Source organism: Bison bison, unplaced genomic scaffold (assembly GCF_000754665.1).
Source record: "Bison bison bison isolate TAMUID 2011002044 unplaced genomic scaffold, Bison_UMD1.0 scf7180017864530, whole genome shotgun sequence".
In the NCBI taxonomy this organism is placed as follows: Eukaryota; Metazoa; Chordata; class Mammalia; order Artiodactyla; family Bovidae; genus Bison; species Bison bison.
This window is the reverse complement of record NW_011495080.1, coordinates 8390621-8403378: the sequence shown is the minus strand read 5'-3', so window position 1 is coordinate 8403378 and position 12758 is coordinate 8390621. Positions and strand designations below refer to the sequence as shown.

General features: G+C 54.2%; 1 protein-coding gene across 1 annotated transcript in view; it reads right to left on the bottom strand.

Annotated features, from left to right (window-relative positions):
* Positions 1-12731, bottom strand: part of KCP (kielin/chordin-like protein) — a 29936-nt gene extending 17205 nt beyond the window's left edge. Inside the window, 9 exon segments of the mRNA XM_010831700.1 lie at positions 133-226; positions 303-382; positions 509-602; positions 4318-4400; positions 5787-5874; positions 8554-8630; positions 8711-8900; positions 9432-9598; positions 12651-12731. Coding sequence (XP_010830002.1) covers positions 133-226; positions 303-382; positions 509-602; positions 4318-4400; positions 5787-5874; positions 8554-8630; positions 8711-8900; positions 9432-9598; positions 12651-12729 — 952 coding nt within the window. The 5' untranslated portion in view covers positions 12730-12731.
* Between the last annotated feature and the right edge of the window lie 27 nt (positions 12732-12758).

Genomic DNA, 12758 nt, shown 5'->3' with positions numbered 1-12758 from the left:
CGTGTGCTCTTCCGATCTGGTTCAAGGGGGCTTCTGTAGGTTCGGTAGAGGCAACCACCCCCACCCCCAGCCCCAGAGCCTCTCCTGGGGCAGTGGCTAGCCCTCCCCCTGGTGACTGGAGCCCTCACTCACTGTCACAGACAGGGCAGCACTCCCCCGGGGTCCTGCCTGGGTGTCTGCAGGGCGTGGGTGGGCAGGGTGGAGGCTCACACTGGACACTCCCATTCTGCCAACAAGGCCTGGTCAGCATGTGAGAGGCAGGCCTAGACGCCAACCCCTCCCTACCAGGCAGCCACACTCACGACACAACGGCAGCGCGAGCAGGGGTCCCCAGAGCCCACGGGCTCCCCGCTGCGGTAGTCCCGCCCATTTAGGAAACAGCCTGTTGGGAAGACGGTGCCTGAGACCCTCCTCAGGGCCGTGTGCCAGTCAGTGTCCTGATCTTCTCAGGAGGCCTGTGATAGGCTGTCCATCCGCTTTCCAATCCCCCGGCCACCTGCTGACTCACCATCACACACCGGGCAGCAGGTGCCCGGGAGGGGCCGGGCAGGGTATGGGCACAGACTGGCACATTCCCGCTGGTGACACCGGATGTGGCCTTCCTGTGGGGGACAGAGGAAGGGGCTATCAGAGCGCAGCCAGGTAGCAAGATAGCCTTCGAGTCCTAGCTATCCATTAAGTAGATGTTGTTATGAGCAAATTGTGTCCCCCTTCATATTCTTATGCTGCAGTCCTAACCCCATCAGAATGTGACCTTATTTGGAAATAGAGTCGTAGCAGATGTAGTCACATAAGATGAGGTGAGACTGGAAGGGGGTGGTCCCTGATCCAAAGACTGGTGTTCTTTTAAAAAGGGGAAATTTGGACACAGACACACACAGGGAGAGCAGCATGCGGAGACAAAGGCAGAAGCCACAGGGTGCCAAGGATTGCCATCCAGCTGCCAGAGCTGGAGAGGGGCCTGGAACAGTCTCCCTGACAGTTCTCAGTCAGAACCAACCCTGCCAGCACCTCGATCTTGGACTTCTGCCTCCAGAACCATGAGAGGACCAATCTCTGTTGTTTAAGCTACTCTTTGTGGCACTTTGTTACTGCAGCCCTAAAAACAAATACAGATGTATAACCTGGCATGTCACCTAAAGTTCTCTGTGACTCAGTTTACTCATCTGGAAAAAAAAAGAGAATGATCCTGTTTGCAGGAATAGAAATGCAGACGTAGAGAATGGACCTATGGCACGAGGGAAGGAGGTAGGGGAGGGGAGGAGCTGGAGAGTAGCGCTGAGATATATGCACTACCATGTGTAAATAGCTAGCTGATGGGAAGCTGCTGCGATAGCACAGGGAGCTCAGCTCGATGCTCTGTGATGACCTAGAGGGGTGGGAGAGAGGCTCAAGAGGGACGTGACATGTGTATACGCATAACTGATTCTAGTCTAGTCAAGGCTATGGTTTTTCCAGTGGTCATGTATGGATGTGAGAATTGGACCATAAAGACAGTTGAGCCCTGAAGAATGAATGCTTTTGAACTGTGGTGTTGGAGAAGACTCTTGAGAGTCTCTTGGACTGCAAGGAGATCCAACCAGTCCATCCTAAAGGAAATCAGTCCTGAATATTCATTGGAAGGACTGACGCTGAAGCTGAAACTCCAATACTTTGGCCACCTGATGGGAAGAACTGGCTCATTGGAAAAGACGCTAATGCTGGGAAAGATTGAAGGCAGGAGGAGAAGGGGACGACAGAGGATGAGATTTTGGATGGCATGACCAGCTTGATGGACATGAGTTTGAGTAAGCTCCAGGAGTTGGTGATGGACAGGGAAGCCTGGCATGCTTCAGCCCACGGGGTCGCAAAGAGTTGGACACGACTGAGTGACTGAACTGATAGCTGATTCACTTTGTTGTACTGCAGAAACCAACAGAACATTGTAAAGCAATTAAACTCCAATAAAGAACTTTTAAAATAATGAAATAAAAAAAATTTTAAGGAGACAATAATAGTGCTGTCCTCACAGCCTTGTATGGGCATAAGATAAGTATGTGGTGTAGCATCCATCTCCAGAAGCTGACACTTAACAAACACACAGCTGCTACGACTCCCCACGGTCTTTCCCAGACAGACCCAGTCCCTGGAGTTCACACCTATACCTGGCTCGCTACCTCCAGCCCCATGAGTGTCTCTCACAGGTGGGGTGGGCATGTGGGGTGTCCATGTGAACAGGGCGGGGAAGCACATGGTAACAAGGGGGTGGGTGCACCATGGCCTTCGCAGTGGAGTCCTTTGTCCTTGCTGAGCTGCCAGGAAGCTCTGTGGCTCTGGCTTCAGCCCTCTGAATCATAGCCTTACTTGGCGTGCACCCTGCCTGGACGTGAGGCCTTCGTGTCTCTGCCTTTCTCCCCCAGGCTTTGCCCTGACTCTTCCCTATATCTGGTGTCTTAGTCTATTCAGGCTTCTGTAGTAAAAATCCTGTAGTCTGGGTGGCTTATAAACAACAAAAATTTCTCACTGTGTGGGAGGCCAGGGAGTTCAAAATAAAGGTGTTAGGAGTTTCAGTGTCTGGTGAGAGGCCTGTTCCTGCTTCAAGCATGAGTGCCTGCTAAGTCGCTTCAGTTATGTACAACTCTTAGAGATGCTTTGGACTGTAGCTTGTCAGGCTCCTCTGTCCATGGGCTTCTCCAGGCAAGAATACTGGAATGGATTGCCATGCCCTCCTCCAGGGGATATTCCCAGTCCTGCTTCATAGATGGCTGTCTTCTTGCTTGCATCCCCCACATGGTGAAAGGGGCAAGAGAGCTCTCTGGGGTCTTTTTTTATTTTTGGCTGTACTTGCTGTGCTCTGTGGCACACACAATCTTAGTTCCCCAGCCAGGGATCAAACCTGTGCCCCGTGCAGTGGAAGTACAGAGTCTTAACCACAGGACCACAGGGAAATCCCTCTGGGGTCTTTTTTTTATATATATAAATAAAGGCACTAATCCCGTTCATTACTTTGCCAACAAAAGTCCATCTAGTCAAGCTATGGTTTTTCCAGTAGTCATGTATGAATGTGAGAGTTGGACTATAAAAAAAGGCTGAGTGCCGAAGAATTGATGTTTGTGAACTGTGGTGTTGGAGAAGACTCTCAAGAGTCCCTTGGACTGCAAGGAGATCAAACCAGTCCATCCTAAAGGAAATCAGTCCTGAATATTCATTGGAAGGACTGATGCTGAAGCTGAAGTTACAGTACTTTGGCCATCCGATGAGCCAACTCTTTAGAAAAGACCTTGATGTTGGGAAAGATTGAAGACAGGAGAAGAAGGGAATGACAGAGGACAAAATGGTTGGATGGCATTATCGACTCGATGGACATGAGTTAGAGCAAGCTCTGGGAGATGGTGATGGACAGGGAAGCCTGGTGTGCTGCGGTCCATGGGGTCAAAAAGAGTTAGACCCCATGGATCGAGCAACTGAACAACAACAAAATCCCAATCATGAGGGCTCTACCCTCTAGAAGTAATTACCGCCCAAAGGCCCCACCTCCTAATACCATCATGTAGGGGTTAAAATTTCAACATATGAATTTGAGGGGGACACACAGACATTCAGTCTATAGCACCTGGAGTGTCCCCCCATTCCTCCCTGCCCAAATCTTACTCACTCATTCAGACCTAAGTAAATACCACCCCACCCCGAAGTTTTTCTAGATCTGTGCTGCCCAATAGAAATAGAACACAAACCACATATGTCATTTAAAGTTCCCTGGTAGTCAAAATTCAAAAAGAAAAAGAATCAGATGGAACTAAATGTTAACATTATATTCCACTCAAACCAATGTATCCAAGAAGTTATTTCAACATGTAATCAACATGAAGTGTTAATGAGACATTTTATGCATCTTTCTCTCATAATTCGTCTTTGAAATCCAGTGCATAGTCTACCCTTAAAGCCCATCTCAAACAGGACGGTCACATTTTGAGGGCTCAGTGTCCACACGGAGTGGCTCCTGCTCAGACAGCAGGGCTCTGGACATCTCAGATCAACTGTATTTCTCCGTCCCTGGAGTTTGTGCCCCCGTCACATCCTGTCTGCCCAGCCTCACTCCTCCTGTAACCTGAAGCGCCTTGTTTGGGTTCACAAACATGCTGCCCACCTACTGTGCTTGGAACTGGACATACGGGCACGACCCCTTCCCCAGCCTCACAGCCTCCAGAATTGGGTCTCTTCCATCTCTGTCCCCTCACAGTGCCTTTTGGGATGTGTTCAGTGGAATGAAGGAATGAATCTGGGTGACCCGGGGTCGGGTAGTGGTGGGGACAGCCCCAGAGCAGCATGGGGACTCACCAGGCACTGGCAGATCCGGCAGGGGTCCCCAGGGGTGGTCCACTCTTGGCCATGCTCCCAGTGAGAACCATTTTCTGTGCAGCCTTGAGCTGGGGGAGACAGGCAGAGAGGAAGCCTGGTGGCAATTTCAGCCAGACCCTCCCTCCTCCACATGCCCTCTGAGGGTCTTCCTCAGACCCTAAACCCCACCAGATCCTGCCTCTGCCTGGACCCCTTGCCCCAGCTTCCCAGCACCCCAGGCAGGGTCAAGCCCAAGCTCCTCAGCCTGATTTTCTAGGTCTTCGAGGGCCGGCATGGCCACGCCCACCTGTCTCTGCCCTGCCCCCCACCTCTCAGTGTAAGCCACGCCCACCAGCCTGCGCCTTCCCAACCAACACACACCCACCTCACATGGAGTGTCAGTCCCAAACTGCCCTCTCTTCCTGGCATGCCCTCTGCCCTTCACCTAGCGAACTGCTCTTTAGCCTTGAGGTTCAGTCCGGACCCACCACCCCCAGGACGCCCTCCCTTCCGTGCCCAGGTTGGACGAGGTCTCCACTAGGTCTCCTTCCTCTGAGTTTCTATAGTATCTGCGTGGAATTTAATCCCGCCTTTGCCAGTCCTAGTTTGTGACTCAGTGTCGCCCTCTAGTGGTCTGCCTCGAGGGTCCACGGGTGTCTTTGCACAAAGCAGGTAATTGTCAATGTTTATCGAGGTATATACAGTATCATTATCCCCCTCTTACAGATGGGGAACTGAGGCACGGAGTAACTCTCTCAGAGGCACACAAGCGCTAAGTGACAAGGGTAGAACTTGGAGCAGGTGTGGTCAGGGGCGGCTCCCCCGCTGACGAAACCCCCAGGTCAGGGGTCTGTAGAGTGAGCTCTGGGTTGATGAAACAGCCTAACAGCCCCACCTGAAGCTCCACCAGGGAAGGGGCAGGGGCTCTCACCTTGGCAGGTCGGGCAGCAGTGCCCAGGCCTCAGGACTGGCTTGGGGCAGGGGATGGGCGGGCACTTCGTGGGCACGCAGCGAACCAGGCTCCTCTGTAACACACCCACAGCTGTGCTGCCTCCGGCTCTGGCTCCCAGAGAGAGCAGGCTGGGCCACAGGGTGGGGATGGAGGGAGGATCTCTCTGGCACCAGGCCTCGGGAGGTATGTGAGGGGCTGAAAGTGTGGCAGGTGCGGCCCAGAGCAGGCGCGGGTATCCCAGGAGGAGCAGGGCCCGGGCAAAGGTGCGGGGGACTCACCAGGCAGGAGCACTGGAGACAAGGGTTGGAGCTGGACCAGAAGTTGGCCCCTTCCTCGTAAAGCTGCCCCTCATACTCACAGCCTGGGGAAGATTGCCAGAAAGACAAGCTAGTCAGTAGAGAGCAAGGTGGCTGGTCATCACCCAGGGGAAGGCATGACCCCAGGTAGGTATGGAACCCTCTGGGGCTGAGGCCAGGGTGAGGGGGTAGGCAAGACAAGGGCAGGTCACCTGGCCGGCAGACGGGGCAGCACTCCCCAGGTGGGGTGTAGCTCTCCAGGCAGTTGAGCTCTGAGCATGAGGGCCCCTGGCACCGCACTGTCCCTGCCTGCAGAACAGACACTGAGCCCTCCTGCCTTCTCCACTGCCCAAGCTGAGTGGAGGCCTAGACAACTCCAGGGCTCAGTGCCAGGGTGGCAGCAGCAGCCCTGCCTGGCCCCCAGGTCAGGCTTAGCACTGCCAGGCCTGGGGTATGCCGGACAGCAGGGATGTAGCTGGTAGTTGGGGCCAGGCTCTGATTCCCTTACCTGGCAGGTGCAGATAACACAGCGCTCCAATTGCCACGTTTCCCCATCCCTGTAGCCTCCAGGGCAGCCTGCAAAACCAGGGCCAGGCCCCAAGTAAGGGACCCAGCGAATTGGGGCAAAAGACAAGGACGCGACATCAAAGGGGCACTGTTTGGGTGAGAATCAGATTTGTATATTTACTACAACATCTCAGCAGATGGCAGTATAGTGTCTGACTCTAATATCAGTAGGCCCATCATTCTACAACACATGCAAGCAGTGAGGGAAGAGTGACTTTTTAAAAATTTCACCAAAGACATCATCAGTTCAGTTCAGTTCAGTCGCTCAGTCATGTCCGACTCTTTGCGACCCCATGGACTGCAGCACGCCAGGCCTCCCTGTCCTTCACCAACTCCCAGAGCTTGCTCAAACTCATGTCCATTGATGATGCCATCCAACCATCTCGTCCTCTGTCGTTCCCTTCTCCTCCTGCCTTCAATCTTTCCCAGCATCAGGGTCTTTTCAAATGAGTCAGCTCTTTAAGACATCATATGGGCTAGCAATGGCCCTGAGGCACCATTTATCTTACAAGCTGTGTGCGGGCGCATGCGAGCACGTGTGTGTGTGTGTGTGTGTGTGTGTGTGTCCCTTTTCACTGAGATCTAATGACTCCAAAGACATTACTCCTCATCTCATCTTGGCCAAGACTTTCAGGCTACATTGCCAGACCTCAACCAGTGCCTGGACCCCTGTCCCACCTTTCAAACTACCAGCTGCTATTCTTCCTGCAGTATGGTTGCCAGATTAAAATATAGAACACTCACTTAAATGTGAATTTCAGATGAACAACACAAAATTTTTTAGTATAAGTACACCCCAAATATTGCACAGGACATACTTAAAAATATGTGCTATTTATCTAAAATTCAAATATAACAGGGCATCCTGTTTTTATTTGCTGAAGCTGGAAACCTTATCTTCCTAACTATGAGCTAGTAACACTTCCCAGCAGTCACTGCCTCCACTTCCGCCCAGCTCTCTTCATGTCACTGGCCCATGGCCTTCCTAGTCTCCTAAAGCTCGGAGTCCACTGTTCTATGGCATACAACCATGTTCCTTAGAAACAACCTTTCTTCTGTAGCCTACTGTCATCTCTGGCTCCATGCCCAGACCACTGGGCATGTAATAACCCCCTACCTGGTCTTCCTACATCTAGCCCATACCAGAAGAATATTCCAAAAATGCCTCTTGGAACATGCCACACTCCAGCTCTGTAGCCTTCAATGGCTCCCATTGTCCACAGAAGAATGTCCAAACTGCAAGGCTTATAGCAGCCTGTTCCCACTGGCCTTCCCAGGCTGATTTGCTGTGACACAAGTCTCCGCATTCTGGTGTGCAGAGGACCCTCCTTCTGTGGAAACCCCACTCTTCCTTGAAGACCCAGCTTGGATGACGCGTTGTCCATAGAGCCCTCCCTGCCCTCTCCTCTGGCAACTGGCCACTTACTACCTTTCTCTGCTTCCTCTTAATCTGTTCACTAGCTCTTAAATCTTGTATTACACTAGCTATGTAAATTCATCTTCTCACTAGATTAGAAGCTCCTGGAGGGAAGGAAGAAGATCATGTCAAGCCTTTGGCTCAGTCCCAGGCCAGAGGCAGCATTTGCTGACTTGCACTTCGCTTCCAAACTCCCTAAACCGGAGCAACCAGGCGGGCACCCTCTGGGCACATAGCAGGGGGCAGGCCAGGCTTGGGGGCCCTGGAACCAGTGTGGGAAGTGTGGCTGGGGCAGACAGGAAGCTGAGCGGGCTTACAGTGTGGGCAGCATGCTCCTGGCTCTTGGCAGGGTCCTCTCGGGCATGGCTTCTGGGTGCAAGTTACAGCTCCTTCCTGTGGGGAAGCAGGTGATGGAACTCTGGAGGGTGGTCCTTCAGAACTGAAACCTCCCCCCAGGCTGGGACCCACCGGAGGAGCAAGAGGCTGAGCGGGCTCAGAGTCTGCAGGCTGCCCTTGGCCCAAGGGCAGAAAAGGGACATCCTTCCCCCACCCCCATCATCTCCTGCCACTCTCAACCCTCGGAAACCAGCGCTTTCAAGAGCCAGCCACATCTCCAGAGTAGGGAGATCCTGGGAAGGGAACAGAGGGCTTCCTATGGAGGGGTGAATAAGGGAAGGCTGGAGGAAGGTGGAGCCAAGCGAGGGAGAAGAGGCAGGTAGATGACAGGGACAGACGCATGAGTGGGGGACACTGAGGGTGCACAGGTGAGGAGTGGGTACAGGAGGAACACACACAGAAGAACCCCTCTGTGTGTGTTGCGGGGGTTGAGCTCCAGAAAGCACAACAATTCAGAATCAACTGAAGGCTGCCAGAGGCAAGGCTTGGAGGGATGGCAGGTAGAACGCCCCCCTTCTAAACATTCTGCACACCAGCTGCAGCGACAGGCAGCTGAGGTGAGGGGGACAGGGGTGGGGTATCCCAGGGGCCCGTGAGAAAGAACTCACCAGGCAGCGGCAGATGGTGCAGGCATCTGGGGTGAAGGTCTCCCCATTGCCATAGGCCTGACCATTGTGGCTGCAGCCTAGGGAGGACATGGTGCTGTCACTCAGGGCCATCTCCAGGCCCCAGGGTGGTGCCCGCGGGCAGGCAGATGGCACTCACCGTGGCAGCGGGCCAGGCCGGGCTTGGGGACACAGTTTGCAGCCCCGTCCTGGCAGACGCAGGCTGTGCAGGCGTCGGGCTCCCAGCGAGCCCCCTCGGGCCAGGCCCGGCCCAACCCCCAGCACTGGGGGGAAGCTGGGTGGCACTCACAGGACTCCAGCTGCGTCACCCTGCCCTGCAAGTCCTTGTTCTGGGGAAGAGGTGGGGGTGGGAGGCACTGGTTCAGCCTCCCCCACCATTTCCCACAGTGTATGAAAGCCAGGGCAGGATGAGAAGGAAACTTGATGGAGCAGAGGTGGGCCCACCTCTGGGCAGCATCCCCTCAGACAGTGCCAGTTCTCATGGCCTGGGGTCTGGACGGGCTCCCAGAGGAGCATGGGCCCCCAGTCCTCTTCTTTAGACAAAAGGGGACCCAGTCCCCATTACCCAACAGTTAAAGACCTTAATCCATCCAAAATTTTCCCTGACAATGTCTTATATGAAGTAGGCACTCCATAATGTCCACCAAGTACATGAAAGAAAATGAAAATCTGGTTGACAGATACCTGGAGGTCCTTCTCGTGTAAGAAAGAACCAATGTTAACTGTTCAGATAAGAGCCTTTCTATGTGCATTTAAAACAAAACTCTGTTTCAGGGTCCCACAAGCTCCCCTTCCCTCCTTTCTTCCCACTACGCCAGGCCTGCCCTGCCCCTTGCACACCCAACCACCTTCAATGGTACCTGTTCTCTGAGCTCCGTGACCTCTGCCTCCAGCCTTTCCAGCTGCTCCTCCAGGGGGCGCCACCATTCCTCGGGGACCCCAGCAGGGGCTGAGGAGTGGGCTGGCCCCTCTGACTGGTAGTCCTGGATGTCAGCAAGGCCAAGGGGCTCCCTGGAGATGGCCCCACCTGAAGGCACAAGAATCCAGGGAGGGCCTATGGGTGAGGGGCTAGCAAGGCTTCCTGGGTTTGTCTTCCCAATATCAGTCCTATATCCCACCCTTGTCCACCTGCCAAACCCACCGTCCTGGGAAGGAAAAATGGTCTGTGAGGGGCTGGAAAGCATTGGAGGAGGAGGAGGGTGCCCTGGGTGGACAAAAGTGACCCAGACCAGTTTTCCCAAGTAAAGCTATGACAAACCTAGACAGCATATTAAAAACAAAGGCATCACTTTGCTAAAAAAAAAAAAAGTCTGTATAGCCAAAGTTATGGTTTTTCCAGTAGCTGCGTAAGGATGTGAGAGCTGGACCATAAAGAAGGCTGAGCACCGAAGAATTCATGTTTTTGAAATGTGAGGCTGGGAAAACTCTTGAGAGTCCCTTGGACAGCAGAGATCAAACCAGTCAATCCTAAAGGAAATTAACCCTGAATATTCACTGGAAAGACTCATGCTAAAGCTGAAGCTCCAATAATTTGGCTACCTGATGAGAAGAGCTGACTCATTGGGAAAGACACTGATGCTGGGAAAGATCGAAGGCAAAAGAAGAGGGTGGCAGAGCGTGAGATGGTTGGATGGCATCACCGACTCAATGGACATGAGTTTGAGCAAACTCCGGGAGATGGTGAAGGACAGGGAAGCCTGGTGTGCTGCAGTCCATGGGGTATCAAAGAGTCAGACACAACTTACTGACTGAACAACAGTCACAAGAACCTCAGGCAGGTATAAGCCCCAGGGAGCCCAGCTCACTGGGAGCCTGGGGGAGGATACAGACCAGGTTTCCCTGTAGTCTGTTCTGACTCTGCAGGGGTCCCCAGCCACGGGGGACGTGCCAGGGTCATCCAGCCTCATTCAGACCAGGGTCTTTGCCAGGGACAGCCTGGGGAACTGACATGTCATGCTGGGAGGGCCCACAAGTCAACACAGTCAGCAGGAGAGGGAGACAGACCAGTGAAAGATGGGCCTGCTTTCAGGGACCTGGGGTCTGTGAGCAAACCCCGCCTCCATCTGCTTGGCTTCATCTTCAGAAAGGACACCGCTTCTGGGCGCAGCAATGGGCAACTCTCCCCCCTGCTGTCACACCCAAGCCTTGCCACTCTTTTCCAGGCCTATGGCAGAGGGGCTTGGCAACCCACACTGGGCAGGGTGTGCTCCAGAAAGCAGGATGTGGCTGCATTTCTTAAAGGGTTTGGGGAAAGTGCTGGCAGGGCCCCTACTAGCTTTCAAGGCTCCATCAGAATGAAGACAGCCTGTCCCGGGTTCTAGATGACACTGGGTCCTGGGAGAGGCTGGGGAAGGCCACTTTTGCCTCACTTTGATCTCTATTCCACAATCAGGAAAATAAAGACCATGCAGATGGGGATCGTCTGATTCCAGGCTTGGTTCCCAAACATCATCCCTCCTCTGGGTGAGGTGGGCAGGGCAGCAGAGGGTCTGGAGCGGGAGGCGGGTGAGGAGGAGAAAGGGGAGGAGGGAAAGGGAAGAGTCCTTCCTCAGAGGCATCTCATTAGTGAGGCTGGCCTGGGTGGCTGAAAGAGATTTTGGTGAACGTTAGTCCAAGGAAGCAAGGGCACAATGTCGCTCACTCCCCAGCCGCCTGACTGCCTCCACCAAAGTGGGTTGGAGAGTCTAGTCCAAAACCTATATTGTCTTCTTTTGTCCAAATCTGCTTTGTCCTGGTTTCCTTGGCTTGGTTAACGCCACCTTTGTGGTGCGTGCTAAGTTGCTTTGGTCGTGCCTGACTTTGCGACCCTGTGGATTGTAGCCCACCAGGTTCCTCTGTCCATGGGATTCTCCAGGCAAGAACACTGGAGTAGGTTGCCATTTCCTCCCCCAGGAGATCTTCCTGACCCAGGGATAGAACCTGCGTCTCTTAGGTCTCCTGCATTGGCAGGTAGGTTCTTTACCACTAGCGCCACCTGGGAAGCTCGATGCCACCCCCACCTACCTAGAAATCTGGGGCTCAGCTGCCCTCTTGGTACCCCTCCCAAACTCCATCAGTCTCTGGTCTCAGCCGGTTATCCCCTCACCCCATCTCCCCAGCTCTGCTCCTCTCCCCTCTTACCTCCACTCTGGAGGCTGAAGTCTCCTTGCCTCCAGCTGCTCCTCTTCTCTTGGCACAGTTGCTTTAAATCCCACATCTGAAGGTGCCCAGCAGCAAATCCAAATGTGACCTTTCCCAAGTGCCCATTATCTTTTCAGCCCACTCTCCTACCCCGCAACAAACCTTGGGCAGGGTGTCATCACTTGGAATGGCTCTCTGTCCTGGTGTGGTATCTAGCTCCCTTCCCGGCCCCATGAAGGGTGGCCAAGGGTGGTCCCAGTATCTTATACCCTTCACCTCAGCTCTACACCCCATGCCCCATGATTCCTCCTTTCAGGCCACTGCCTGCCTGCTTAAGCAAACACAGTCAGGGGGTCAGGAGAAGCTGGGGTCCTGTGGGACCCTCAGGGAAGATCCAGCCAGTCCTTTTCCTGGAGAGATCTGCAGAGAAGAGCTCCTGGTTGTTGTGCAAAGCCTGATTCCTCCCCATGGAACTGTCCTCAGCTCCCCTCCCTTCCCTGCGCTGCCCCCCCGCCCGACACAATCCATGCACTGACCCCTCTACTCCTGCCGGTCCTTCTGGAGGAAAGCCAGACACAGACACTCAAAGCCAGTTCCCATGGCGGACCTTCTTTTTTTTTCCCCCTCTGTTCTCAGGACAAATAATTAACTTCAGACTCCCAGATTCCAGGGCAGCCTCTCCCCCACCACTGCCTGCAAGAATTCCTCCCGAGGCCAGAGCAGGAAGCCCCCTCCTGCCCCAGGACCCCAGAACCTCATGTCATAGTCTCTGTGCCGCCGGCACCACACTGGCTCCTCCACCGATGGGGAGGACTCAGGCTGGCCGGAGAGGCGAACACACTGCAAGGCAGGGCCCCGGGAGGCAGCCCCCCTCCCAGCCCAGCTGTTCCCTCAGACTGGGCTGAGCAAGAGGTAAGGTCCCACCTGGCTGTCCCCAAACCCTCAGCACCCCAACTTACCTCGGCTGGTCCCCGGGGCCAGTGTCCGGCTTGCGAGCTGCAGAATGAGGGACAGCAGGACGGCCACGGCCCTGGCCATGCTCTCCCCGCCTTGCTGACTGTAGTCTT